Source organism: Protopterus annectens, chromosome 4.part0, assembly GCF_019279795.1.
Source record: "Protopterus annectens isolate FY-2018-M chromosome 4.part0, PAN1.0, whole genome shotgun sequence".
NCBI classification, from domain to species: domain Eukaryota; kingdom Metazoa; phylum Chordata; order Ceratodontiformes; family Protopteridae; genus Protopterus; species Protopterus annectens.
This window is the reverse complement of record NC_056733.1, coordinates 475,001,638-475,029,020: the sequence shown is the minus strand read 5'-3', so window position 1 is coordinate 475,029,020 and position 27,383 is coordinate 475,001,638. Positions and strand designations below refer to the sequence as shown.

The 27,383-nt window shown below is 37.6% G+C and overlaps 1 protein-coding gene across 2 annotated transcripts in view; it reads right to left on the bottom strand.

The window, feature by feature from the left end:
* CORO1C (coronin 1C) overlaps positions 1 to 20,972 on the bottom strand; it is a 1,687,220-nt gene extending 1,666,248 nt beyond the window's left edge. For both annotated transcript variants that reach the window (XM_044068401.1, XM_044068402.1), the window contains exon 1: positions 19,379 to 20,972. In XM_044068401.1, the coding sequence (XP_043924336.1) occupies positions 19,379 to 20,966 (1,588 nt within the window). In that variant the 5' untranslated portion in view covers positions 20,967 to 20,972. The remainder of the gene's footprint in view (positions 1 to 19,378) is intronic.
* Between the last annotated feature and the right edge of the window lie 6,411 nt (positions 20,973 to 27,383).

The window sequence follows — 27,383 nt, the reverse complement described above, 5'->3', positions numbered from 1 at the left end:
AAGATATGTGCAGATGATGTTTATGGCTTTATGTGTCTTAAGCTGGAATTTGGAGATAATTATTTGGTACTGTTGTCTAAAGATAGGTTAAGATTTACAGTGCTGAGTTGTATTTTTACTTTATAGAGAATTGCTACCGCTCCTACTCTTTTGGATGTGCGATCTAGTCAAATGATACTATATCATGGAGAGGTGATTTCATTGTCTTTTATTGTGGGTTTTAGCCATGTTTCTGATAAGCAAAGGATGTCAAATTGGTGAACATCTAGAAGGACATGAATTTGAGTGATTTTACTGCACATACTGCGTATATTAAGATGAGCAATAGAGAGTGAATTAGATGGTTTGATAGGGGGTACGGTGCTAGTTTTGTATTGGTTACAGTTTGCAGTGGATGGGATGGAGTTTGGGCCAGGGTTAAGATGAATATCCCCGTCTATTAAGGAGTGGAGAAATATAAAGTGCTTGGGTTGGAGAGGCTTACAATAGTAATCAAATTTTTTTTAGTTTTTAGGTCGCTATATTTGATGTGTACTAGTCTGTGATATTTAGCTAGTAGGTAGCTGGGTTTGCAAATGAAATTTAGGAAGTTTGGAGATATGGTTAGTGTTGGTGTTAAAGTGTGTTTGGAAGGAATGAAGAGGGTATAGTAAAGAGGTTGTTCATAGGATGTTAAGAGATAGGTTGTGGTTAGAGCAGGTATGGTTGAGTTGGACTTAATATTGATTGTGAGGTATGAGTTTAAAGTTGAGGTAGGTTTTATAGGCATGTTAGGAGGTATGCCAGTAGGTAGTATTTATTACTAAGGTAGATTAGAGGTAAGGTATCAGTGGGTGTGTTGTTGAGAAATTAAGGCTGGGTGTGGTAATGATGTGTTTTTTTGTGATTGGAGTAGGTGTAATGGGGGTGTGTCTTAGAGAGGAATAAATCTAGGACCACTGGGGGTGGGTGGGAATTGGGGGCAGGGTAGGGGAGTGGAGTGAGCCCGAAGGGCGAACGGAGCAGGTAGAGACAAGAGAGTGGACTTTGAAGGAAGACAATCTGTTAAGTGGGTGAATTCTGCAGGTAAGTCTGAAAGTGAGAGAGTATAGAAGTAGGTAGTGAGGCTAGTAAGAGTAAAGTAAGGATTTCAGTGGAGTAGAATGTGGTTAAAGAAACCCTAGGACAAGGGTGAGAAGGTAAAAGAGTGAGTCAGTGAAAAGCAGAAGCTGAAAAACCATGATAGGGAGGTATAGTAAAGAAATAGGTGTAGGAACTGAAATGCAAAGAAGCTTATGGTAAGGCTCCACCTAGTGGCTAGTCACTTGATTGCAGCGAAAGATTCACTTACAAGGGTAGCAGGCTATGGGAGAGAGGAAGTTAGACTACTAATTAAAAGAGAGTGAGTAGGCTGGATATAAGGGTTTGCTTAAAAAGTAAAGAAATAAATTGGGTGATTGTTGGCTGCTGGCTAACCTGTGAGGGATGCTTGCCTAACCTAGCAGAGTCATTAAACATTAAAATTAGCACAAAGTTCTAGTAGCAGTTGCAGCACATACTTTCACTGTCTTATAACAAGTTGGTCTCTCAGGAAGCTGGTAGGTAAATTCCTGCTTCAGTCTATTATTTCAGAGGCGTCCAGGAGGGTGAATTCTGGTGATTTAGTACAGTAATGTACTGGGTCACAAGGCTGGTAAATGAGGAGGAGAGAAAAAGGTAGTGAGGCAGACAGTACTAGAATTAGAAAGCAAAAGAAAAGAGTCTTTGCACACACAGTTACATGTAATTGCCACATTAAACATCCAAAATCCTCTATTTGTATTAAAATGCCTAAAGAGTGCAGTATAAATCAGGTACAACTATGACTCTAAGAACTCTGCAAAAATCTAAACAAGATAGTAAGGTGGAAGCCAAAAACTAACTAAACAATCAGAGCAGCACAAATAAGCAGGGTTGCATCCTAATCAATCAGTAAGGTATCCTTAGCAGAATTATGTAAACAGACCACATAAATGGGTCATATTAACACAAATCAAATAAAGCAGCTTGTCGAAATAATAGTCAGCATCCCCTCCTACTACAAGTTACAGGGAAAAATAGCAGTTAGTTAACCACAGTGGGGGTGTATAAGGAGGTGACAGACTCATTTTAAAAGGCTGCACAACCAATTGAGAAATTAAAAAACACTGTACACAGTGAATTAGTGCTGGTGCACAAGCACTTATTCACTTTATAGTGTTTTTTCTTTAGTCAAGTGGTTGTCTGACCATGGAGTTAGTATATGTAATTAAGGCAGTGTGGGGACAAAGCCCCCTACATGGGGGGTGCAGAGGTGCTTGCCCCCTGCAAAAACACTACTTTATATTGTATTTTCTTATGTTGAATATTTTATATAATTTGTGATTCAGTGAAATGGGTGTCAGTCAAGTGGGTTTTCAATCATATGGGTTTTCAGTCAAATTCTTCAAACATTTGACTTTTCAGTCAAGTAATGTTCAGTCAAATAAGCAAACCTATATATATATATATATATATATATATATATATATATATATATATATATATATATATATATATATAGGTTTACTATCATAATATCGGATGTGAATGCTCTGTACGTAGAAAAAACGAATTACAGATGTCCAAATGTCCTGAGCATGCCATGTTCGAAAGTCATATCAGTGAATGCTACTGTGCATTTGCTGATATGAACTTGAAAACGTGCACAGAAATTGCAATAGTGTAGTGTGAGATATTCCTCCCTTTCCTCACTGTAGTGCGATCTTGGAGTTGGAATATATAGTTAGCAGGGAGAGTGTGTGGAGGGTGCCTGCAAAACCGTGATGTTAACTATAGGAGTTTCACGTTACATGTGCTCATATATGGCAGTCATGTGCTCTGCTCAACAACAATGTCGAATCTGCTGAATTCATTCAGCAGATTTGACACTGTGTGTAGTTGATGTCTCTCACATTTGTACTTTTTTTCGATGTTGTGACTGGAACGATGTGTTGCCAGTCGACATTTTAATAGTAAACTATATATATATATACGTATACACACACACATACACACACACACACACACACACACACACACACACACACACACACACACACACACACAGACACACACACACACACATACACACATGCAGCAGGGTTTCACACAAGGTGGGGGTTAGGATTCAGTCTGTCAATTAAGTCTCTTCCAGTTATACAACTGGGGTAGTACTGATGTCAACTAACTGAAACTCTGTTGACATGGTTTGTTTAGATTTCAACAAAAACTTTAACTTTTTACTTCAAGTGAAAGCTAGTAAAGTGGTAGGAAGGCTCATAACTATTTAGTAAAATATTTGCAAAAAGATAATTATAAATCCTTCTTTATCTGTGTTAGGAAAAAAGCAATAATCCACATTGCTCAGAACTTATTCATAATGGGGTCTCCTGTTCAGACACAACTGACATTAGCGGTATCCTTGCAAACAAATTTAGTGCAAACTTTACCCCTAAGGCTTCTGTTCAAACCCCAAAAAAATCCCTTATTCCCCAAATTATTTGTAAAGATCATTTACTGACAGTTTTAACAAAGACCAAAAATACTTCTACCATGGAACCTGAAAATATAGACCAAAAAACCAGCTGCAAAACGTGGAGCAAGTAACACAAACTTGTAGGAAAAACCACCTTTAATAACAAAGCAAAGCTTTCAGCCAAGAATCATGTGACGAGAAAGTCTTAAAGTGCAAACATCATAATAAAACTTTAAAAAAATCAATTAATAATATTACGTAATCTAGTTAAAATTGGTTTTAAACTGACTTTGCTGTTAATTCCTGGATGTGAATCAGCAGCTAGTCTTAAAATCCATTCATCCATTCTTGGCTGCTAATCATGTGACTTCTAGACCTGTATATAAGCTTCTAGTATGCAGACTTGATTGTATTAGTATTGAAGAAGGGTTCTGCCCGAAAGCTTTGCTTTGTTATTAAAGGTGGTTTTTCCTACAAGTTTGTGTTACTTGAACCTGAAAATATACCTGGTGGATTAATTAATAGTATTAAACATGCACCTGCAGATACACTCCTCAAACTGTTTAACTTAAGTTTAGCTACTGTTTTTTCCCCGATGAATGGTGCACAACAGCAGTGAGTCCTCTCCATGAGTGTGACCTTAAAACCAACCCAGGTAATTACAGACCTATCAGCCTTACAAGCCTCACCTGCTAAGCCATGGAGTGTATTATAACTGATCTTTTACATTGTGATATTAAAAATATTGTTAAACTTGACCCCCACTTGTTTTGGTTTGTGAAGGGTAGATATTGTCTATTTAACCTAGTAAATTTCTTTGAAAAGGTTATTGAGGCTGTAGGTGATGGCCATGTTGTGCATGTGGTGAATGTGGTAAGATGGAGAACAAACTGGCTGAAAGGTAGAACCTACACCGTGCAGTTTCAACGTCTATATTACATAATCGAACTTTTAAAAGTTCAAACGTCATATGGTCGACACCATATGATCGAACTTTTAAAAGTTCAAAAATGTAATAAAAAAAAAATAAACCAAAGAAAAAAACTACCTGAATGGTTTAAGCAGGGGGGCAATCCCCTTGCACCCCCTACACCCCACGCTCTTTAAATATACCAACTCCGAGATTGCACTACAGTGCAGAAAAGGGAAATCTTCCCATTCTGCACTGTATGGAGATCTCCGTTGAAAAGTTCGAACATTTAAATCTTCGATCATATGGTGTCAACCATATGACGTTCGAACATTTAAAAGCTTGACAACATGATATAGACCCTAATTTCAGGTCCCTCATCAAAATGCCTGAATGTGACCAGCTGTGCCTTTCAGAGCACAGTACTGGGATGTCTCCTTCTTGGTATCTGTTTCTCAGATCCCCAAGCAGAGAGTCAAGACCTCTGGCTAACAAAGTTTACAGACACTTGCAAACTAGGATTGTTTTTAAGTCAGTCTGTCATACCTAAAGCCTCCAGAATAAACTTTCCCCTAGTAAACTCTTTGTGTACTAAATTGGGATTAAACTTAATGCTAAAAAGTGTCGTATCATCACTTTTACTACGCAACTCTTACCTTCATCATAATATCTGGACAAGATACTTCTACAAAACAAAAATGTAGTTAGAGACCGAGGTACTTGGGCTGTTAGCTCCCTTGCTTTCGATCACCATGTGACAATAGTTGTCAGGAAATCTTTTATTTAGCTCAGATAATCGACAAAGGAATATTATCAATATCTAAAGAGGTAATCACTGCATTATACTCAGCATTGATCAGACCAATTACTGAGTGCAATACTCCCTTTGGGATTTAACTCATAAAACATATAAAAAAAATCAGAAAGCCCCAACAGTTCCTAACCAAGAATATCAATCAAGACCTAAAGTCTCTGAGCTACCAAGAGAGACTGGAAGCTTTATTTCTTTATTCAGTGCCTTACAGACTTTTGGGGGGAGATATCTGTCTTACATACAGCACCATTAGAGACCCAATTGTCCTGAACATCCTGTTTCTCTACAAGTTGAATATCTTCAACAGTACTAAAACCAAGGACCTGAATCTTCACCAACAGACAAATAAAACATGATGAAGAGACAGATTTATAACCCAGCACCACCCAAACCTCTGGAATAAACTTCCCTTACAGATTAACTGGTGCAACTCACTATCTTACTTTAAACATAAACTAAATGACTGGATGGCTATCCATAAATTTACTCCAGGAATGGCTGGTGTGGCCCTCTAGGAGAAAGGAACTGCTGCTTGAAAGAGGGCACTTGTCAAGGATGGTGCTGAGACTCAGCGGCTTTGAACATCTATGCATCTACAAATCTATGACAGGTTCACCTGGAAAACTGAAAAATTATGTCATTTTATTTTGAACTTTTATGTAGTTCTAACCCAATTTGCATTCATTTTGGTGGTTAGTTTTACTTTATACTTTGTTACTTTCTAAAATGGCCTGATGGGAGTTGCAATGTTGATTTGATTTTCAGTCTATTTTTTCTCCCAGAATGCACTATGTGTCCCCATGCATGAGGCACTCTGGATTTAGTGAGAACTCCAGGTTTCATTTCTTGTCTAGCGTGGCATGTGTTCAGCAGATGGATAGTGGGGCATTTGAAGTGACACTCCCTGGTCAAAATCCTCTTAAATATCCAGAGTACCTCTGAGACTCTATATGCTTATTATTGAGTAAAAACAACCTGCTAATTATTCCTACTTACTTTTATCAAATTATGCATTGCATTATATAGTAATTTGTTTATTAATTTCACTTGTTTAATGTTTGTTGATTTGGATAATGGACTAACACAAAAGGCCAGTTTTCACCACTACCTGGAGAAAAAGAAATTTACATAATCAGCAAGAGTGTTTATATACAAAACTGCAAAGACATGAAGAATAAGAAAGGGATAAATATATTTCACACTGTTTATTAGAAGCAGCCCAACAGATTAACAGGGCAACAGGTTACAGAGAGGACATATGCAAAATAGCCATAGTCAAGTAATAACAATACTATTTATTCACCTTTGGGCACTCCAAATATCAGACTATAAACCTTGGATATATTTGACATTTAAGGTCTGTATCAGTCATCTTTATTACTTCTTCTTCTTTTGGCTTTTCCCGGTTAGGGATTGCCACAGTGGATCACCTATCCACTCATGATTGGCAGTGGAATTTTATGGTGTCGAGTTGCCAGCCTGGCGCCCAACCTTCCACAGAAGGCACACACATGCACTCACACCTAGGGCCAATTTAGAGTGTCCAATCCACCTACAGCATGTCTTTGGGATGTGGGAGGAAATCGGAGCACCTGGAGGAAACCCACTCGACCATAGGGAGGACATGCAGACTCTGCACAGAAGCCACCCCAGCCAAGGATCGAACCAGGGAACCTCTTGCTGTAAGGCGACAACGCTAACTGCTGCACCACCATGGCCGCCCAGTCATCTTTATTACTATAAACATTAATTAAAAATGTACCTATTAAATGACAGAAATAAGGTTTCAGCCATAATTCTATTATTTCATGTGAGAAAAAAAGAATACATAAACAAATACAACAGGAACCTGTCTGATAACTTTGAAATTAAATGCATGTGTCAGGTTTGCATTAAGCCATTTTTGGCCCTGCCAATATTAACATCTTAGATATGAAATGTTATTAAGACTACATAACAGTGTTATTTGATAAACAGTGCAGTTAATATTTTATTCATAGTATTTTAGAAAATACCCATAATACCTTGCAATTGACAAATAGTCATATAATTAACCTTTGTAGGAAAAATGCCGAGATCATAAAGTAATGGAATCTATAGTAAGTAACATGAAATGACTGGTGTTAGTTTCTGTTGGAATATTTGCTAAATGTTATCACAAGTAGGAGACATACGTATCTGATAGATACTTGCAGTATATGTTTTATCAGATTTCCTTATTGGATTTTTTTTCACACAAGTATTAAAGCAGTATTCAGTAAAGCTTGTTATACAAGTAGCAATTTATTTAAATAGTTTTGCTGTATGAACACTATAAAAGCATTTAATAATATTCTGGTGCACTTAGATATCACTTTGCTTTAGAAACCTGAAAATTAATATTCTTGCTATAAATGCTTAGTAATGATTGATTCTGATATAGTATTTAAAACTGCTGACATCTAACTGTGGGTAACTTGCCAGTGTAGATACAACACAATACCTAACATCTGCAAATGAGAAAACACAGTGGTGGACAAGGCACTATGCAAACATTGATAAGCTAAGAGGAAGGAATGCCTTTATCAACCTTCAGTTAATATAAACAAAAGACATTACTTCTTCAGTATTTGATAACATTCATGCAAGTGTCTTGCTCTACTGTGCTTACAAGTGCAGTGTAGCTGAAATTGTAATGTTTTTACAGCTCATGTTTCTACTTCCTAATGCGCACAGCACACACATGCATATGCACGTACAGCCCTACAAACACATGTGCCTGCTTACATGTAATCATGTAATCATATGTGTGCTTAGAAACACACACAGACAGGCACACACACACTTACATTGCATTATCTGCTATACCATGTTGTACTGAAAGTCTTATGCCTCTTATCCTCTCATTAATCTTTTCACCGTACGCCCACATTGATGTACATTTCTGTTTCTCTACCATTCATACAAGAGGCAAAGTCTTTCTCTAAGCAATGACAACCATCTTAAAATGAACAACAGTTAATTTGTTTAATAGTACCTGCCCTGCTATATCAGTCCTACTACCTCCCATACCCTGCTTATCTCCTTTTAAGAACAGCTGTTCTTTCTCATCAAATTATTCATAATGTTCAACTGTGTCTGCTAAAGAAAAGGCTCTTAATATTTTTTCTGCTACAATGTCAGCCATGATAATTAACAATAGCAGTACTGTAGTAGGAGGCAAAAATAGCACCCCTGCCTATCAAACAAGACTCTAATGCCATATTACAGTAAAGGATAAATAAACAGAGTACTGATCTGGACCTTTGCTGTCAGATTCTCAGCTGGCTGTAACAAACAGACATAGGAAAAAAAACAGATTGCTTGTAGATACAGGTGCACAGCCATCTTTACAGCATGGCTGCCTGTGTGCACACTACATTTAGAACTAATACAGAAGCACAACAATTGTTTTTTATTAATAAACTGTCACACTTGCCTGATTGTGAGCATAATTCTTCATTTTTTTATAAATAAAAATAGCTGCTGCTGTTGTTAGACTGGTTCTAACATCAGGGCACCTAACAAGGTGCACTAGTTTATAAACAGGACATGTGCCTCAGTGTAGTATCACCTATACCGGATCAGATAATTTAGGTGGTTTGTGTTTGCGTTTATATACAATGGCAGTGTTGTGAATCACTGGTGTCTTGGAGTACCTCTGGAGACAATGTCAAGCAGTGGTATTCAGAAAAGTTTGCATTTAGCCCTGGGGTAGTTGTGACTAAGCATAAGCATTTCTAATTGTTATTCATAAAGCCTCAATAGTTTGCTACTCAGCACAAACTGTTTGATTTGAGTGACCTAGGTTGGTGGTGACTGTGACTAAAAAAAGAATTTGCAAAGCTGGCCAGCAGGTAAAGTTTATTTTTACAAACAGAAATTCATGGTGGGTAAGTTTGGTTCTAGTTCTATTGACACCAAACAGCATTAACTAGTTGCTGTAGCTGTTCTATGCAGCAAGTTTGATACCAAATGGTACCTTTTAAAATAATTAACATTTCCCCATCGGTACATGAGGTTGTCATCAGAGTACACTTTCAGCCTGATGTTGTGTAATGTCAGACTGTTGGGAGAGATGACAAGCTAAGCAAGGGTGAGCTGCACTATTCCCTCTTGTGGCTTAGTGAAGAGTAAAAGGGTCAGGCAGGCAAACCAGTTAGTAAAAACTACAAGAAAACCTAGCCAAGCTAGAGTTTTCACCATGTAATACCTTAAATTTCCTGTAATAGGGGCCCATGGGATATATGCAAATGAACCCTTAAATATATCAAGTGTTTCAGCTATATGGCTTCTGAAAGCCCATGACTTTTTCCTTTTTTCCTTTTATGTCTTTTTGGGTTCTTTCAAGTCAATAAAGCCAAACCCCACTAGCTGTGGACATGCATGTTTAGGCCTTTGTATGACTCCATCAGTTCAGCATAAGTGGACTGTTTGGCTATACTTCAGAAACACATGGTCATTAAACCCAACTGATGACCATAACCATTAAGGTGTCATCAAAATATCCCAACTAACATCCAAACCAAATAGAAAAAGGTCACACAGACTAATTAGTAAAAACTACATACAAGTAAATTTATATATATATATATTTTAAATATGTATTATAAAAGCCTCTTTTTTGGAGATGTTTTTAACAAATGAAACAGCTTGTCCCAGAGTCTGCTAAAATGTATTGGAAAACATGAATCTCCATATGTATTCTATGATTTTAGGGATCTGTACTAACTGTCTTGAAGTAGTATATATTTTAAATGCTCTGATATATTGTACCATGTTAGAGTATTAGCCAGGAGAGGATGTGTGGGAATGTACAGGAATCTATGGATGAATGCCAACTGAATTAGGAAAGTTGCTGGTTAAGCTCTAATCATATGAAGGGCTATGAACTGGTATTCCCTACAGTGATATCCTACAGAAACTCTTGCTACAGCATCATAAGCCAGATCGATCTTATGAAGTAATAGAGATTGCTGGTTAGATAGAGGATATACAGAATATGAAGATGAGGGGAGAAAGTACATATACTGGATCATAACACATCAGGGGAGAAAAATGACTCCACAGTATACCTGTCTTTTGGCTGGTTTTGGATGAGAATTAAACAAAACAAATATATGGAGGCAAGTGTAAAATACAAAACCTCACCAGTCCAAAAACACTCGTGGAGGAAATAAGGCTACAAATTCTTCTTTTGCCACACGTGTGGCAAAGAAGAATTTGTAGCCTTATTTCCTCCACGAGTGTTTTTGGACTGGTTTGGATGAGAATTACCTATATGTCTGTTGTACAGTGACTGATCATAACTGACAGTATCAAACAATTCTGTTGGGCTTACTTTATCAAATAGTTTATTTGTTGCTTCACAAAAGCAGTTCTGTTTTATAACAAAGTTTTCTGCTTTATTAATTTCCTTATCTTTTGTGCAGTTTTTGTTGCAGAACAGTATTGTAACTGCAAATCAGTATATATAATATCCCCAACACACAAATATGTAGAAAATATTATATAGCTATGTTGTGACAATGGTTTAATTTAATATACAAAGCAATGCATGTTCCTTAGTGATAGGAAAGAAAAATAACTTCCTATAAAGGGGCATAAATGTTCTGTTATAGCACCTTGCTCAAGCTATGTACTGAGTAAATTCTCTCCGCAGTTATAATAAGGCCATGGCTATACCACTATTTGATTTAGTGTGAAACTGTACAAGAGAAATCTTGATGAGTGGATGGGAGATCGTAAGTTTACCCCAGGGGTCACATCTGTGTCACTACTAGACAGAGGCACAGTATTCTAGATTTATTCTGTACATTTTTGTACCATTTCATGGGGTGCAAAAGCCACATCACTATGGCTAGGCTTACAAATGCCCCAGGGCAGATAGCCTAGTACTATACTAAGAAACTATGAAACTATGTATGTTCATACATAGGTTCATAGGTTCATAGGTTCATACTAGGCTATCTGCCCAAGGGCATTTATAAGCCTAGCCCCATGTTATGGTGTTTATTCCACTTTTTTTTTAATAAAAACTATGCCACTATGCTTTGCATTGTGCCTGTCAAGGCACAGTCGTAGTGGCCTTAGAAGTAATCCCTGCAATCTCCCATCCAAATCTCCCACAGAAAGATTCCTCAGACCAGAGAAGACAGACCTCAGCTTTGTTGCTTGTTCCACAGCATAGGGTTCCCTCTTGGCCCTCCAGCACGTCCTCCTCCAGCATTTATCTCCGTCCAGTTCAAGGTTTAAGTCTCTGTTTTGAGGGTGATTCTATTTTTTTTGAGGGTGAAGCATATCAATCAAAATGAGGTGAGGCTGGGCATATGTATGAGGTCAGGAGTCACCATGAGTATGAGGGTCAGGATGAGTCTGATCTGAGCAGTTGTATAGAGAGTATTTTAGAGACATTTTTTTTTTGGCTTTCATATTTTTGATTTTGTGATTTGGGGCCTTTCAAGCTCAAGCGTGTGTCTGTGTCTGGGTCTTACATTCTGTGTCAGGTGTCATACATGATACAATCCAGGATCTACATGATCCTCGATGGGGCGATGACCTCCTCTGATCTAGAATCCTTCCCTCATGATCAGGTGATATGAGACATGAGTTTTCAACTACTTTAGCAACATGAGTGTCAAAGCGAAGGCTACTGTCAACCTGGGTCCCCTGATTCTCTGATGACTTTTTCTGTGCTATTTAGGATGACTTGGTAGCTAGCTAGCTAGTTTTTTTTGCCATTTCCCAAAGGGTATGACTATGCATTTTTTGCGTTTAACTTCAGGCCATGGCTCTGGCACCAGTTATCCATTTCTGTGAGGCCCTTGTGGAGGATATCTGTGTCAGATGTGTCAGTCAGTTTGCTCTGTGTTTGCCATCATTTGCTGTACCCTGTCATGCACCTGCAGGCATGACTTTGCTGGGTCAAACAGCTGACACCTGTGGACCAGGACTTGTGGACCCAGGACTGACACCTGGGGAGTCTGTCCTTCAGACTTACAACTCTGACCCTGTGGGGTCTGTCACTTTGAGTCTGGATGGGTTTTCTTGTGATGTACCTTGGGTTCACTTATGTATGATATTTGCTGATGATCTTATGAGGTATTGGTTCAAGGCCTTTGCCAGGTCGAGTGGGATTGTCCTCAAGCAGTTTAAGGTCCTTTGCCCTTGTGTCGGTCGGGTGACTGTGGCACAAAGTTTTTGAGGCAGGATCTGCCTTTTGACTGGTTCCAAAAAAAGTCAACCAGTTTGATCCAGCAGGATCTTGCTTTCATGAAGTGATTTATGATCATCATTATGAAGGTCTGTATGGCTTTCTCCATGGCTTTGGTTATAGTTCTGGGCAGTCGCTTCAGGTGATGTTTCTGAGGTGAGGTGGGGCTAAGTAATGGGGTAGTTGTGGACTGGTCGCCCTAAGAGCTCTTGTGACACAGCAGGTAACAGTCCTGACACAGCTGTCCCTGGTTTGGTACATTGAGGTAAAGAGCTCATTTGGCCCATAGTCTGCCTGTGGGTTTGAGTTCAGAGCTGAGTTCAGTTGGGGCAGTGCTGGCCTTTTGGGGCTACAATTTTGGGGGAGGGGGTTTGTTGGAACCCTGGGGGGAAGATTATTGGGAGAATGTTTGTCTTGAACTTATCCTGAGCCCTTTTGGGGGTTCAGAACCCTTTGGAAGAACCTTGCAGTTTTGATCCTGTCATTCTGATTAGGGCTTTTCTTTTCCTGGGAGGTCATTCCTTTTTTTTTCCTCCTTAGTTTTTGGCTTTCCTCCTCTCTTTAGAATTTTTCTCTTAAAGTTTTGCTGCCTTATGAGTTTTTAGGTTTTTCTTCTTTCTGATTTTTCCTCTTTTGGTTGTTTTATATTTTATGTAGGCTTTTGTTCTTTCTTCTTGTTTTTGTCTCTTTACAGAGAGTCTTAGTTTTGTTGTCTTGGTCCACCAGACTGCTTTGTTTTGGTTTTGTAGTTATGTGTTTGGGGTTATTCAGCCATTAGTGCCTTGTTTGCAGTATTAGAGGTGGGCCTTAAAGGGATTTGCCTTTTATTGTTGGCCTTTGCTCAGGAGTGTTTTGATTTAGTAATTCGAGATTTTTTTTGAGGGTTTTTCACTGTCTGGGGGGAAGTTTTTTTAACATGTTTTGATTTTTGAGAGTTGATGAGATTTGAAGTTTTTTTTTCAGTGTGTTTGTGATGATCCAGTGAGTGATGAGGATTTATGTTATGATGATGATTTTGATCCCATGTTCGATGTCATTGATTGAATGTTTTGTCGGATCTTGTTTAATGGTATTTGAGTTCTAGTGATTGTTGGTGTTGTTGGTTAGTGGTTGGGTGTTGGTTTTATGATGGTGTATGGATTTGGGTTTAGATTGAGTTATAGTAGGTTGTTTTGAGTTAATGGTGTTGAGTTGTGAGGGGGAGTCTAAATTTAGTGAGTTGGTTCAGGAGGTGAGTGAGGTACCAGGTTTGATTGCATGGATGGCCCAGCATTTTGCAGGGCAGCCAGATGGAGGTTCTACAATTTTTGAGAGGAAGGTGATATGTGGTGTGCTTTGGTTATTGTCCTTTCTGGTTGGGGGGAATGCCTCCCTGGAAACCGTCCGAGTTGGCGGGGTTGCCAACCTTCAGGTGTGAGTGTGCTCTCGTGCTGTATGGACACCCCTCCTTTCTTTCTGTTGTCGGATTTTGGGGCGGTTATCATTATCAGCATTGACATTAGTGAGTGCTGGCTTGCTCTCAGAGCATTTCTGGGCATTCTGTTGGGTTGGAGACTCCGAAATTTGCATCTTGGAGGTTTTTTTCTTTGTTGGTTTTCTCCTGTGGTAGGTTTTTCCTTTTGGTGTCACTAAAAAGGCACTTTTAGGGTGGAGCCTTTGCTAGGTGATATCCGCAAGCCGGTGGAGCGTGCAAGCCAAAGCTTTAAGCCCAGGGCTTCTTCAAGCAAGCATCTTAGAATAGCAGAGATTGATGGCCAACTGAATACAGAATGAGAGCAGACAGATATCCCTTATCATGGTCATTTATCATTAAGGTTGTGGCATCATTCTGGGTGAATGTGTACTCAAGTGGTCATTATCTGAATCAGACCTGCCTCCTGCTCATTGTCAGACGATCCCTTAGGGTGTACTTCAGAGACCTGAGACTCCTTTTGCATTCACACCTGCGCGGTCAGCGACAGCAATGACAGACCTGAGACTTATGCGTGCTGTTGAGATTGTTTGGTGCTATGTCGCCTGACTGTGCAGTTCCTGACACTTCTTGGTACTCAGTCTGCTTTAGTGACGTCAGGAGAGTGTGACCTCAGACTGTTGACTCTGGTGTTGTTTGGTGACAAGGTAGTTTTTTTTTGTTTTTGCCTGTGTGTGGTGTGAGTGTTTTCTATGTGGCCTGTGGTCTATGTGTTGCATGTAGTGTATTGTGTGGTAGTGGTTTTGGGTGTGTCTGGTTTGAGTTGATGTTTGGTTGTTTAACTGTTTGTGTGATATGTGTTGCATATAAAGAAAGCATTAAGTAAGTAAAGCTCTTCCACTCCAGATACTGCAAATACTATACAGCTACTGGCTTAATGTGGCTTAACTAACTGTGTCAAGGAATGTACCTTAGTTATTGATAGGAAAGCATAATCGTCTGACATAAAATTGTAATAACATTGCAGTATGGCACAGGGGCATTGGCAGAATTTTTGGGACTGTCCAGCATCTTCCGAATGTAGTTCCAGCCCCCAAAATATGCCCCCACACCAGAGACTGCATGGTTTGGATAGCATACCTTTTCAATACTGAAAAAAGCTCTGAAATGGCAGTAACTAAAAATAAAATAAAATAAAATACAATTTAAATAAATAATAATAGCAAGCTGCCATTCAGGAAGAAAGCAATTTAGCAAAAAATATAGCTTAATATAACAAAACAATGGTAACATCACCATTTTAATTTAGATTGTAATGTAGTCTAGGACAGAAAATAAATTATTCAAAAAAAAGTGTATGCATGTGGAGTATGCCTAGCTACACCCAATCTATGTTATTCCTACACTGGGAATGTGTTAACTGAAATCCACAGTAAGTATGGAGTTGATGAAGCAATCACAGCCCATCGTTTGTAAACCACAAAGTATTTATAGCACATGTAGCAGGTCAAGGAGCTAAATATAGAGTATTGTTTACCCTTTAGACTGTATGTTAAGGAAAGTTTCACAACAGTTGAGATGGGTACATTACTATACCACTTTATAATTCTCTGTGAATTCTAAGCCCACACCATTATTTGGCATTTTGCAGATATGAGAATAGTCTTATAATGAATAGGCCTTTCAGAGTCCAGCATCCCCTGCAGACTGTGTCAAGATTAAAGTAGCACAGGAGACACTGGAGGACTGAAGGAACCATTATTAACACATTGTGCAACATTTAGAATTTAATGGGTAATGTGCAGCCTGTGTAATATACACGGATAGAAAACTTTGTTGAAATGAATGGATGTATTGTATTGCAGTCTGGATTTTTTATAATTCATTGTCAAAACTGGGGATAAATATGAAGACTGTGAAAAGTGAGGAAAAAGGGTGAATCATGCGCTATCATGCGCTTCAAAACCCTTCATTCAGTTGTACATTTATTAAACAGACTTTACAGTGTTCTGCCTGAGCTGCTGTTTAAGTAATTTACAGTGTTTTAGAGGCCTTTCACTGTTTTGATTTACTGTCCTGCTTTCATGTTAACCCACTGCTGCAGCAGTAAGGCATCTATCTGTCTATAATGCTTGATCCATGAGTTTGAGAAAAGACTGGGTTTGCTAGTGATGGACAACCAAGAGAATGACTTGGCTATCTACTCCAGTATCTCTGCCATAGCAACTCTCTTGATAGTTTGTATAACTGTCCAGAGGGTCACCATGACTCAATCACAACTGTGCAGTAATTTTATTTATATTTATTATCTGTGTAAATGTACGTATACTGATCAAGTGACTTTTTTCAGCCATGGCTCAAGCTCACCGAGCAAAACATGGCACACACACACAGTATCTGTAGTCTTACATCCAACTGTATTTTCTCTGTAACTGGACCTTGCATACACATGAATAGCTATCTTTGCCCAGTTTGTATCCTGTGCATCATGGCTGAAAATTATCCTCAGTCCAGTCTAGCTATCTGGTAATCAAAAAAGCAAGCAAACAGAGAGCTAAATAAATAATAAATACCCATAACTTATTTTTTTAAGCCTGAAATGTTTTCCATTTCTTTGATATCTGCATTTTAAGATTTTTACTTCCAGTTCTGTTATAGTCTACAGGAAAATATTAAAATCCGGATTGTTTCATAACAGTACTTAAGGTATTGAAACTTAAAATGTTATATATTTTCTAGCTGATTGTATGCTTGCTGACCATCAGCCCCTCCCCCTATTCATCTTGAGCCCATTTGTTACCCAATAGTAGACATCCTGGTAGGAAGACAAAGAGCTGCCACAAAGGCTGTCATACAGGCAGCCATGCTAATTGTTTGTACTCTTGTTGGCATCCTGGCAATGGCAGCACTGTAATTATGTTCCTGAGCCCTCCTCTGGTTAGGGAACAATACGCCAGCATCACCTCCTGGCTGCAGTGTATGCTTGCCTCCACCTATAACTGAAGACTACCGCCAAGTAGTGGCTTTGTGAGCCAAATGATCACCCACAAAACTTGTCTGCATCTTCTTGAAGGATCATGATAATTTGTGTCCTGCTGTGCTTTCCCCAGCCAAGATGGGCATGTGTATCCTCCCCACACTTGTTCCAATAAACACTCAAGCTACTAATCAAACTAGGATGCCTGTGCCATACTCAGGGTTTATCCTTGTACTCCATTAGAACTGGGCCTAAAATGGTATAATTTGTATCAGGGTATTACCAAGTAAGTTAATTGTGATTTTACATAAGTGGAGTAGGGTGTAGAGGTGGGGGGTGGGGGGGGGGTTAGATGTTCACATCAGTGAAAGCACAGACAGCTCTCTGTTCACTGCTAGGTTGAATCACTAATTGGTGGTACGTGGGTGAAATGTATAAGTATACACCCACAGACTGTCAGGCTGAAGTAGGATATAGAGATCAGCAGATGATTGTGGCTGATCCTGCCTTTACTAGAGAGGCTTGGGTAGTGCTGAGTATTCATGGAAGTATATATATATATATATATATATATATATATATATATATAGAGAGAGAGAGAGAGAGAGAGAGAGAGTAGCTGCCTGTGGAGCGGGGAAAGAATGTGTCAGCCACCACTGTTGGTTCCCTTCTGAGACACTCCTTACCTAAGGCTATGCTAGAACCCCAAGGGAAATAAATAAAGTGGAGGGACTACTGGAGGAGACACAGACTTGCTGTAAAACAAAATATGGTTTGCCTCTTCTGGAAGACTGTTGACCAGCAAGTAACCTGCTTATCATATTGTGAGTTATTAACATATAACCTTTAAATGTAGCAAAACTCAGAATTAGAATTCCATTACAATAGGAAACATCTGTAAGTACAAACTTAATGGCACTGGAAAGTCAGGAAGTTAAATGTTTTGAACTTTACAGTGTAAATCATTTGGGGAATTTCAGCATCTTGATAACAGAACTTCCAAGTATGAAACATAATGTAGTGATAAAACCTAACAAATACCACAGTTGTGTGCTGTAGTGAACATGCAAAGTGTGCTGAAGTAATAATGTGCAATCAGGCACCATTTGGAGCTTCTGGCTGAACTGTCCTTAAAGTGGAACAAGATAGTTTTATACATTTCATGGAGAGATCTGGTACAGTTTTGCATTATTCTTAAAAACAGACAACCCAGCTTCACACCTGTTGCTAAAATCAAACTTGCAGCTTAAAGCATCTTAGTCTGAGATAATGAAAACTTAAAGTAAGTGAAAATTTATCAAGTAAATAATAAGGACGTGGATCAATTTTAGAAAAAACAACGGTGCAAGGAAGTAATCAGTAGAACAGGGACATTGTGCAAATGAGGGGGAATTTATTTATTCACACTGAGAAATTATTTGATTCTCATTTATAAATGCTTGAAGAATAATACTATTGCTGCTATGCTGGGTATATAATTTGTTCATCATAATATCTTAACCAGAAATAATAATTGCCATGTTAAGTTACCAACTGTAAGATCAAAGCTAAAAGGTTCTTTCTTTCATTCAAGGGGGAGTAGCCTATGGAATTCCCTACCTAGGCACATTAGATCTTCTAAAGAAGTTACATTATTTAAGGTACTACTAAACCCACGATTTAAAAAAATGCATTATGCAACCGTTTGTAGGCCTTGAGTTTGTTGAACTGAATCACTTTACATCAGCAACTTAACTTAAAAATTTCCTCTCACGAGTGTGCTCAACTGAAGTCTCACGGATATTGTAAGCTACGCTCTGAAAAACATGTTCAGTTTTTGTCTTGGTGATTTGCTACAGGTTATTTTAGTGAAAAAAAAAATCACATTATGAAATGCATCACTGTCAGTATATGGAAAACATAAAAGTGAAAAACTAATGGAGAGAAAATTTTTAATACTGCAGCTCACACTATTCAGTCAAACATGTTTTACATGCAAGCACTTTGCAGTGGTAAGCCCATGCATTGGTAATTTGAGATACACTGCATGATTTGATTCGTATAACTTTCTTTTTTATCCCTTTTTGGAATGTCTCTGTGCTTGTGCTATGTATTTGTGTATTATTCATTTGTCTTTGTATTTACTAATAAATAGGAAGCATTATTTCAAACATTCAAGCCCTCTTAGCCTCAAAAACAAAAAAGACTTTTTCATTGTAACAAAAGACTTTTTCATTGTAACACTTAATTACCACTCATTCCAGTCTCACCTACTGCCCTGTAGTTCCTGCTCCCCTTGTTTTTGGAGAGTAGCTGTCCTCCCTTCCTATAACTACATGATCTTTCTAAGACACTTACGTATCTATAGCACATCCATTCCCCTTTTACAGCTTTGGAGAATATATAATAAGGTGTTACAACCTGTTCTGATATTGCTTGTATCTTTCCCTGTAATTGTTTTCGGCAACAGTACCTTCAAAAATGCTTGTTCATAAGACCCTTGAGAATAAATACAGAACTTGGCGTTACTATTTATGCTTACCTTTTGCATTTGTTTCTAGGGTAGACTTTGCTTTATCACTGCAGACTTCCTGTTTATCAAATGCTTTCTTTGCTTCAGCAACTTTAATCGGTTCCTCGTCTACTTTTTTTGTGCTATCTGTCTGAGCCTTGTCTCCCAAAGGGTGGAATTCTAGATTCTTTCTCTCCTCCTTTTCTTTCACTTCAAAGGGAATGGATAACATTTCTCTTGTGTCTGTGCATCTGTTCTTTGGTTTGGGTATTCCTGAGTCTTGTAGCATGGCTAGCTGTGTCCTGTCACAGCCAGTCTGATCTGATGTGACAACACTTGATGCTTGACAAGGTAAAGCAAATTCTGTTACTTCGTATTTAACAGGACCAGGCTGGTTATATTGGCTTACATCTGTGACAGTTCTACTGGCAAATGCATTGCATTGCTTTGAGTCACTATCATAGGTAAGTCTGCAGACATTGTTTGCCAAATATTCATCTCTAATACTTGTTTGTTCTTTTTGACTTTCTTTACTTAGACCCAGTTGCTCACTTTTGCTAATTTCTGAGCTTTTTTGTTTCACTGAAAGAATCTCAGTACCTTTTTCGTGATCAGCTGTAGCATTTTGGATATCAGTAACACCCTTTGCTTGGCTACCATCTCCATTTTTAAAGGCAAGATTAGTTTTGTCTTGATCTTGGATAATCTCTTCATTTGTTTCAGTCTCTTGTTTACCTTCTGTATTGTTCATTGTCTGAAACACTATGGCGGTCTCTTCATTCATGGAAACAATTTGTTCATACTTTGCTTGCAGTGTTTCTTCAGGGGTTTCATCAGTTCCTTTTGTTTGTCTTTGAGTTTCATGGCCTTTCAAAATTGGATCATCTTTTCTTGCTAGACACTGAATTTCAGCTAAGTGGGCACTTTTTGTTGTCATGTTATTTGATGTGTCTTCTAAAAGTTGTTTGTTGATGTCAATTTCTGTACATATGTTGGGAAGTTGTGACAGTTTGGGGACACCCTGTGCCTCAGCTATTGGTGCCTTGTCATTATATCCACTGCCCCAGCCATATGACTGAATGATTTTGTCTGCAGAGGCAAGTGCAATATTACTAATTTCATGTTCCAACAATTCTGAGCAACACAGACATTCCATTGTTTCTTCTGGATTTGCTCTTTGGATGTCCTGTTGTTTTGTATCACATTTGCCAGCTAGGACATCACTGGCAACAAAATATGTCTCCACGGATTCAGTCCCGGCAGAAACCACTTTTACATTTTTGTTTTGCTTCAAAAGACATGAAATGTCATTACTGCTTAATGTCGAATATTCTTCTGTTTCCATTTGCATTAATGAACTGGTCAGTGAATCAGATGTCTCAGTGTTTATGCATTTCTCTCTTTTACAAGAAAGGCTAAGATTCCCAGCCCTTGTTACTTGTTTTTCAGCGCCCAGCTGTTCACTCTGTGTGCCTGTTATAGTAAGCTCATTTCCATTGTCATAATTATTCTTATTTGAACTCCTAATGTATATTTCAGCATTTTCTTCTTTTTCCATTACTTTCATGTGGGAATTATCAGTCACTCCAACACTCAGGCTCTGTTCTTCCATGTTCATAGTCACTGCAGAATTCTGTCTTACTCTTTGTGATATTGCTTGAATACTGGAAGACTTCCAGTGTTGTACTTGTTTATAACTGAAGAAAATGAAAACCAAGATTATGTTACATATTACTCAGAACATTCCACTTTGTGAGGTTATGTCTAAGGCATGTTTAACAAGACCACTTATCAGCATCCTTGGAATGTTGAAATTAGTTCAAAAACACAAGCTGCTGAAGGTAAAACTTGACAGACTGCATTTATCTAGCAGAAAGAATGTGTTTCTGTTAAATGATGTGATATTCCAAAAAACGTAGTGTGTGTGTGTGTGTGTGCGTGTGTGTGTGTGTATATATTTAGTCAGGTAAAGCATAATGTGAACATAGACTGAAATGTTAGTATTACATTTTAGTGTTCATTTAAAAGTATTTTCCATGTTATTTAATTAGTTAATTTATTTTTTGGAGGAGGGGAGTATGCTCTCCCCAAAGAATTGCATATCCTATCACCATCCCAAATTTACTAGTACAGTAAGAATGCAATCCTGCAATTAGTTTGACATACGAGGCTATTTTTACCACTTGGTCAGTGACAAACTTTTCAAGACCTGTCATGATAGCGCAGTATTCCTCTAATACAGCTGACATGTCTGCAGTATTGTAATAAATGAAAACCACTTCAACATTCACAATATTCATGTAAGCAGGAGGAATGTAGCACATATAAGGACCTGATAATGTGTCTAACATACTGCTAGGTTTAACTTACTTTTTCCTACCTTAATCATTTAGTCACATGTAGTATGCAACATACAACCAAGGTCAAGACAGAACAACTGCAGTTAATACAAATATTTACCAGTTTAAGCATTATGCTTCTGTGCAAAGTTGATATGCTGGGAGGTTGGAGGCAAGATAAATGGAAGTAAAACAGAAACAGAGCTATAATATCAAAATATGTGTTAATTCTGACCAGAACAATATTAGTAACTTGTAATAAAAAGTATCAGCATGAAGAATTACTTAATCAAGCTGTATTATTTAATGATATCAAACTATTTTTATAAAACTGTGCAAGTATAGTATGTATTTTGCAACGGAAGCATCTAATTCAAAGCTAACAGACACTGTTATTTATGTTGTTGATTAGATAAGGTAAATGACATTTTGCTGTTTTGTGCTTAGCTGTACTAGGCAGTTCACTTTAAGTTGTATAAGTGAATAACAGTAGGCTGAAGAATGCAGACTCTGTTTCTTTTATAAAAGAAATAGAGAAACTCCTTTATTTTGTGTTTCTGCTCACTTTCAACACTGACCACCTCACAAAAATACAAGTTGTGTTGTTGTGCAAAATAAACTATAATGGAAAACTAAGCTTGATTAAAAAGTAAACTACATTAAACAGACAGTGAGATCTCTTGACTTCTTATGTCCTTCCAAAGGGAAGTATACAGAATGTTAAATGCCATTATCTGATATCTAAGTGCCAAAAGACTAGAAGATAATACCATTGCATTCAGCAAAACTGCCTTACATATGACTGTCTAGTGATTACAAAGCCAGTTTTTGTTCTTTGAACTTTGATTTGAACAAAAAAAAAATCTAGTTATAACCAGAGAGAGATAAGAAGCTGTACATTGCTTCATATAAGAATGTCCAGACTGGACTCACCCTGTAATTATTTTGGCACTGGAGTCAATCTAAAACAATTCATTCCACTGGTCCCTACATGTTATACTGAATAGAACATTTGCCTGCCCTGAACCGAAGTTCCCTACAGACTTTGCAGATGAGGAACTCAGACCACTAGGGAGACAGCATATGCTTTCAGCCTTCCTTTAGAATACAAACAGTAGAAAGCATGCTGCTGTAACTAGTTGCACCCTCCATGTGAATGGAATGACTTTATAGTCTACAAATGTGTTGGGCAGCTTCTCCCCACAGTCAAATAATTAATAAAGTAACCACTATTATAGCCAGGTTGTGATGGAACTGACGTTAACAATAATAATAGCAATAACAATATTATTAATAATAGTAATAATGATTCACCATGGGCATGAAAAAACTCCCATACAGCTGTAATTTCTACTAGCTAAAACAATGGTTGCAGTCTCTAGGTTGTATCCCTGGATGCTGTTGTAGCTGAGAAGCTCTGCTACTTCAGCCTACCTCTCCAGAAGACAGCATTATCTTTCTTCCTGTCAAAAATGAAGATGGAAAAAAAAAATACTTTTTCTTCATAGAGTCAAAGCCAGATTTATTGGAAAGCAAAAGTCCTGTCCTGATTTGGAGAGAGCCCCTAAAACATTGTATGATGGACAAAATAATAATAAATATTTTACATTTCCATTGGCATGGTGTCACTGTTTTCACAGCTAGCAGCTGCATTATCAATAGTATTAATCAGCAAGTAGACATCAATGGCTAGAGGGATTTGGCTTAGGGAATGGCAGGCTTCTTAGGAGACTGTATTGTGGGGTTCATGAGAACTATTTTGCAAAAGGGTCCATGTTACTATGAATCCAACCCTAGGTACACCCTAGCATAACTAGATCACATCTTCGTCAGGTCAGCCAGGTCTCCATATGATTTAATTCTCCTACCTTTTAATTGCTTAGCATATTATGTTGTCTTCATCTTTCATTTTTTTTTCTTTCTTTCTTTCTAAGATTGCAAAAAAAAACTGAAATGTGGATTAGATCCTGCTCTGTGGAATGTTCTCTTCATTCCATAGTTGTCTTGTTAAACCCTTTACCAGTCTAGGTTTATTCTTCATCACTGTTTACAGCATTTCTGCCCCTTCCAAATTATTTAAATTTCCAGCAAAGTTATTCTGCTATTTCCATCTAACTGTTCTTAATACAACCCGATTCTCCAGATTTGCTTCTGTCCCATTTACATGGGCAGAGGATTAATGGTTGTTCCTACTCTTTTATGGGAAAGCTGAAAACAAGCGAACAAAACATATAGTGCAAATGTTCAGAAACTAAAATTATGTGACCTAAGTAATTTACATATTGTATTTTTGTGATGATCTGCTGCTCCTGAACCCATGAAGTAACATGAAGTTTTGTGCCTGTTGAACTAAAGGTAGGACAAGAGGAACAATTGGAGAGTGGATCTAAATGATATGGGGGAGGGGAATACTGTGGAAGTACAGCCTGAAGCAGTACTCCTTGGAAGTAGCACATCGTGGGGGTCACTTATCCAGGGACATGCTGCCTTGATAAGTCAGAGGGCTGTATCTGTAAGTATTATGCAATGCAGTAATATCCCTGTGTCTGGAAGAGTTTTAATTTCAGGATACCTTTAACAAATGTGGGGATAAACCAAAGAAATTTGAGCAAAAGCACAAAAATGAGACATATCAATTACATTCTTGACACATGATTAGGTATGTGCAAGAAAACTGATTTTAAACTATTTTGTTCAGATCTAAAATACTGACTTGAGAACAGAGCAAGAAGTTTACATTTTCCTTTCAACAGAAGGAAGCTTTTGTTTGAGAGCTAGTTGTAGTTTAACCTCAGGGGAACAAGGTTTTTAATTCAAATAAAAAAAAAAAAAAAAAAAAAAAAACTTTACAGCTTAAATATTCAAAGAACTAAAAGACAATAAACTTCTTCAGGGCTCATTGATTTTTACTGTAACTGTGGTCAAATTGTTTCATGTGGGCAGTTTAAGTGACTTCAGCACAGACCAAATGAAGGTGCTTTCAGAACTTCTCACCCAAAAGTATTCTGGTATTTTCTTTCTGTGTATGTCAATATCTCATTGGGAATTATACTTCATTATATCAGTCCAATCTATACACCTAAACTACATTAATTTATTTTGGGATAGTGATGAGCGCAGCATTTTTCTTTCACTTTAAACTTTAAACTGGATTTTCGGTCTGAGTTGAAAGCTGACCCTAACATTCTTTTATCTGAATGTTATATACACAATTAAAAGGTTGAAATAATTATGCATTTATAAATACTTTATTTATTTGATATAAGCCTGTCACCGAAATGAAACATTACTACTATAGTATAAACATAGTATAAACAGACACTTGGAACAAAAAAAAGCCCCCCCCCCCAAAAAAAAACAAAACAAAAAAGCTATCTTTTTTTTTTTTTTGCAGAGGATTATGGCCCCTCCGACTTCCCACATGGGGGTGAGGAGGGGTGGAGCTTTGCCTTTCACAACTCCCTTTTCCCTTTTTATATATACTAACTACAATGAATCACAACTATGGAAAACCATCAAATCCATGATTTGTGATATTTCACAAGAATTCGGTTTATATTTGATAAAACAGACAGCATCACTCTTCAGTATCGAAACCATTAAACACTTTCACTATAGCATGTACTTCAGAAGAACTAGCATCGATATAAGAAAATACACCCCATTTGATATTCAAAGTAAGCCAACTAGCTGTAAATGCTTAATTACAGGAGTGACCCAGGAGCATTGTATGGCCAAGGGACATATTAAGAATCGCACAGCAGGCAAGTGGAAACTGAGGCCATCAAACTCAGTACTACAGGTTGAAGCTCATTCACAGATAATAGTCATAGCCCTCCATGGTATTTTACTAGAAATAACATTTATAATTTCTACTGAACACTTAGTCTTTCTATAAGACAGTAATCTTATTTAATATTTCTTAACTGGGGGCACCATGCTTAGACTGGGATCCTTATATGTTAATCACATTCTTGCTCTGCCCATAAGTAGCTTTAGATTTTTGTCTGTTTTTGAGTATGGATAAGGATTCCATCTAACATGTCTACCTGAATCAAGAGTTCATTTATTTTTACTACAAAGTCAAATCTTACTAGCACCTATTTGTTGTTGTGGCTACAAATGGATATAAATTTGTGTTCAGATACAGAACTGCAAATGAGCACCAGGACCTCAAAAACCATCTCTGAACTCCAATAACTGAATATGCAAAGAAAATGTTGGTCATTCTTTAATACTAAGACAGTGAGACAATCAGAATAAAATGCAACATTATCATTTTTCTTCATTTGGTCATTGTAAAGACTGCAACTTTTGTACAAATACAGGACAAGTAACTCCCATGAAACAGTCTTATTTTGTTCTCATCTTCAACATAACTTGCACATGCTAACTCTATATTATCTGAAACAGTACAGCAGTAAAGTATCACGTAAATGCATAAACAGAACAGGCAGACTGTCTTATTCATACATCATTATAGATATTACACGATTGTGATATTTATATATGTAGGACTAAATATCATACAAAGTAATTTCTTCATGCATTGAATTAATTCTTCTTACCAGATACAGATTTCAGAAATTTTTATTTCCTTAAGAAGAAACGGTTGTTGCTTCAGATATACATCTAGTAGGAAGACATCACAAATTTATTCTAGCTCATTTGCAGTCACTTTGGCATGATACAATTATCAGATTTGCATGCTATATATTTACTGCAGAGTTTACACCTGCTGTTTAACTGTCAAAAGAAAGTTTTGCATGCATCTGTGTTCATGTCTGCATATTTTTTTCTTAACTACTTGTAGGGTAATTGTAGTTTGTGCTTTTGATCAGCAGTGTAGTTAGTGAAATAAAAAATGTTGCAGACAGAATGATCAAGGTAAAACCATGGTAGGTAGTCGAATAAGACAGACACAAGTCAAATGTTTGGCCAGGAGGTATAACTTCAGCACATTACAAGTTATAGTCTGGTTACTTTATACTATATGTATACAGTATGTCTCTTTGACAGTACATATATTTATTTTGACAAGCCTACTAGATGACTATTATCAGCTGCCAGCCCTTTGATAATTAGATTTTACCCTTGTTGATGTTGTCATTGGTGTAACACTGTAAGCACTTATGGGGAAAATAAACTGCATATTATGTTTATTACCCCCTAGTTTAACACTTTCTACTACTCTTAGGTTTGTACACATAAAGCAATGTGAAGAGTCCTGCTACCTGTTCAGTGAATTGACAGATGGATAAATATGACATCCTTTTTTCATTACATTTCTGTTTATTTATTTTGCTAAACATATAAGCTCACTGGGTACAAATGCATGTTTTGTGTGCAGCCTAGGAACACAATCTGTTAACTGATTTTTGCAGAATCATACAGTATGCAAATGGAAAGGGAGGGAATCAAACTTAGCAGAAGAGTACTACTACTACTACTACTACTAATAATAATAATACTGGCTTGTAGCTCACAGCATAATCCTCTGTTTAACCAACCAGAATAAATACCAAATTATACAATGACCCCCCATTAATATTCCAAAATGTGCATGCTGATTGGTCAGCGTGCACGTTGTAAATCAGACATACTAATGGAAAAAGGTCTGGTCACCCAGACTTTTTCCATTAGTATAAGTCTTTTTTTTTCTTACAGCAAAGGAGAATGCAAGCTCTCTGTTGCAT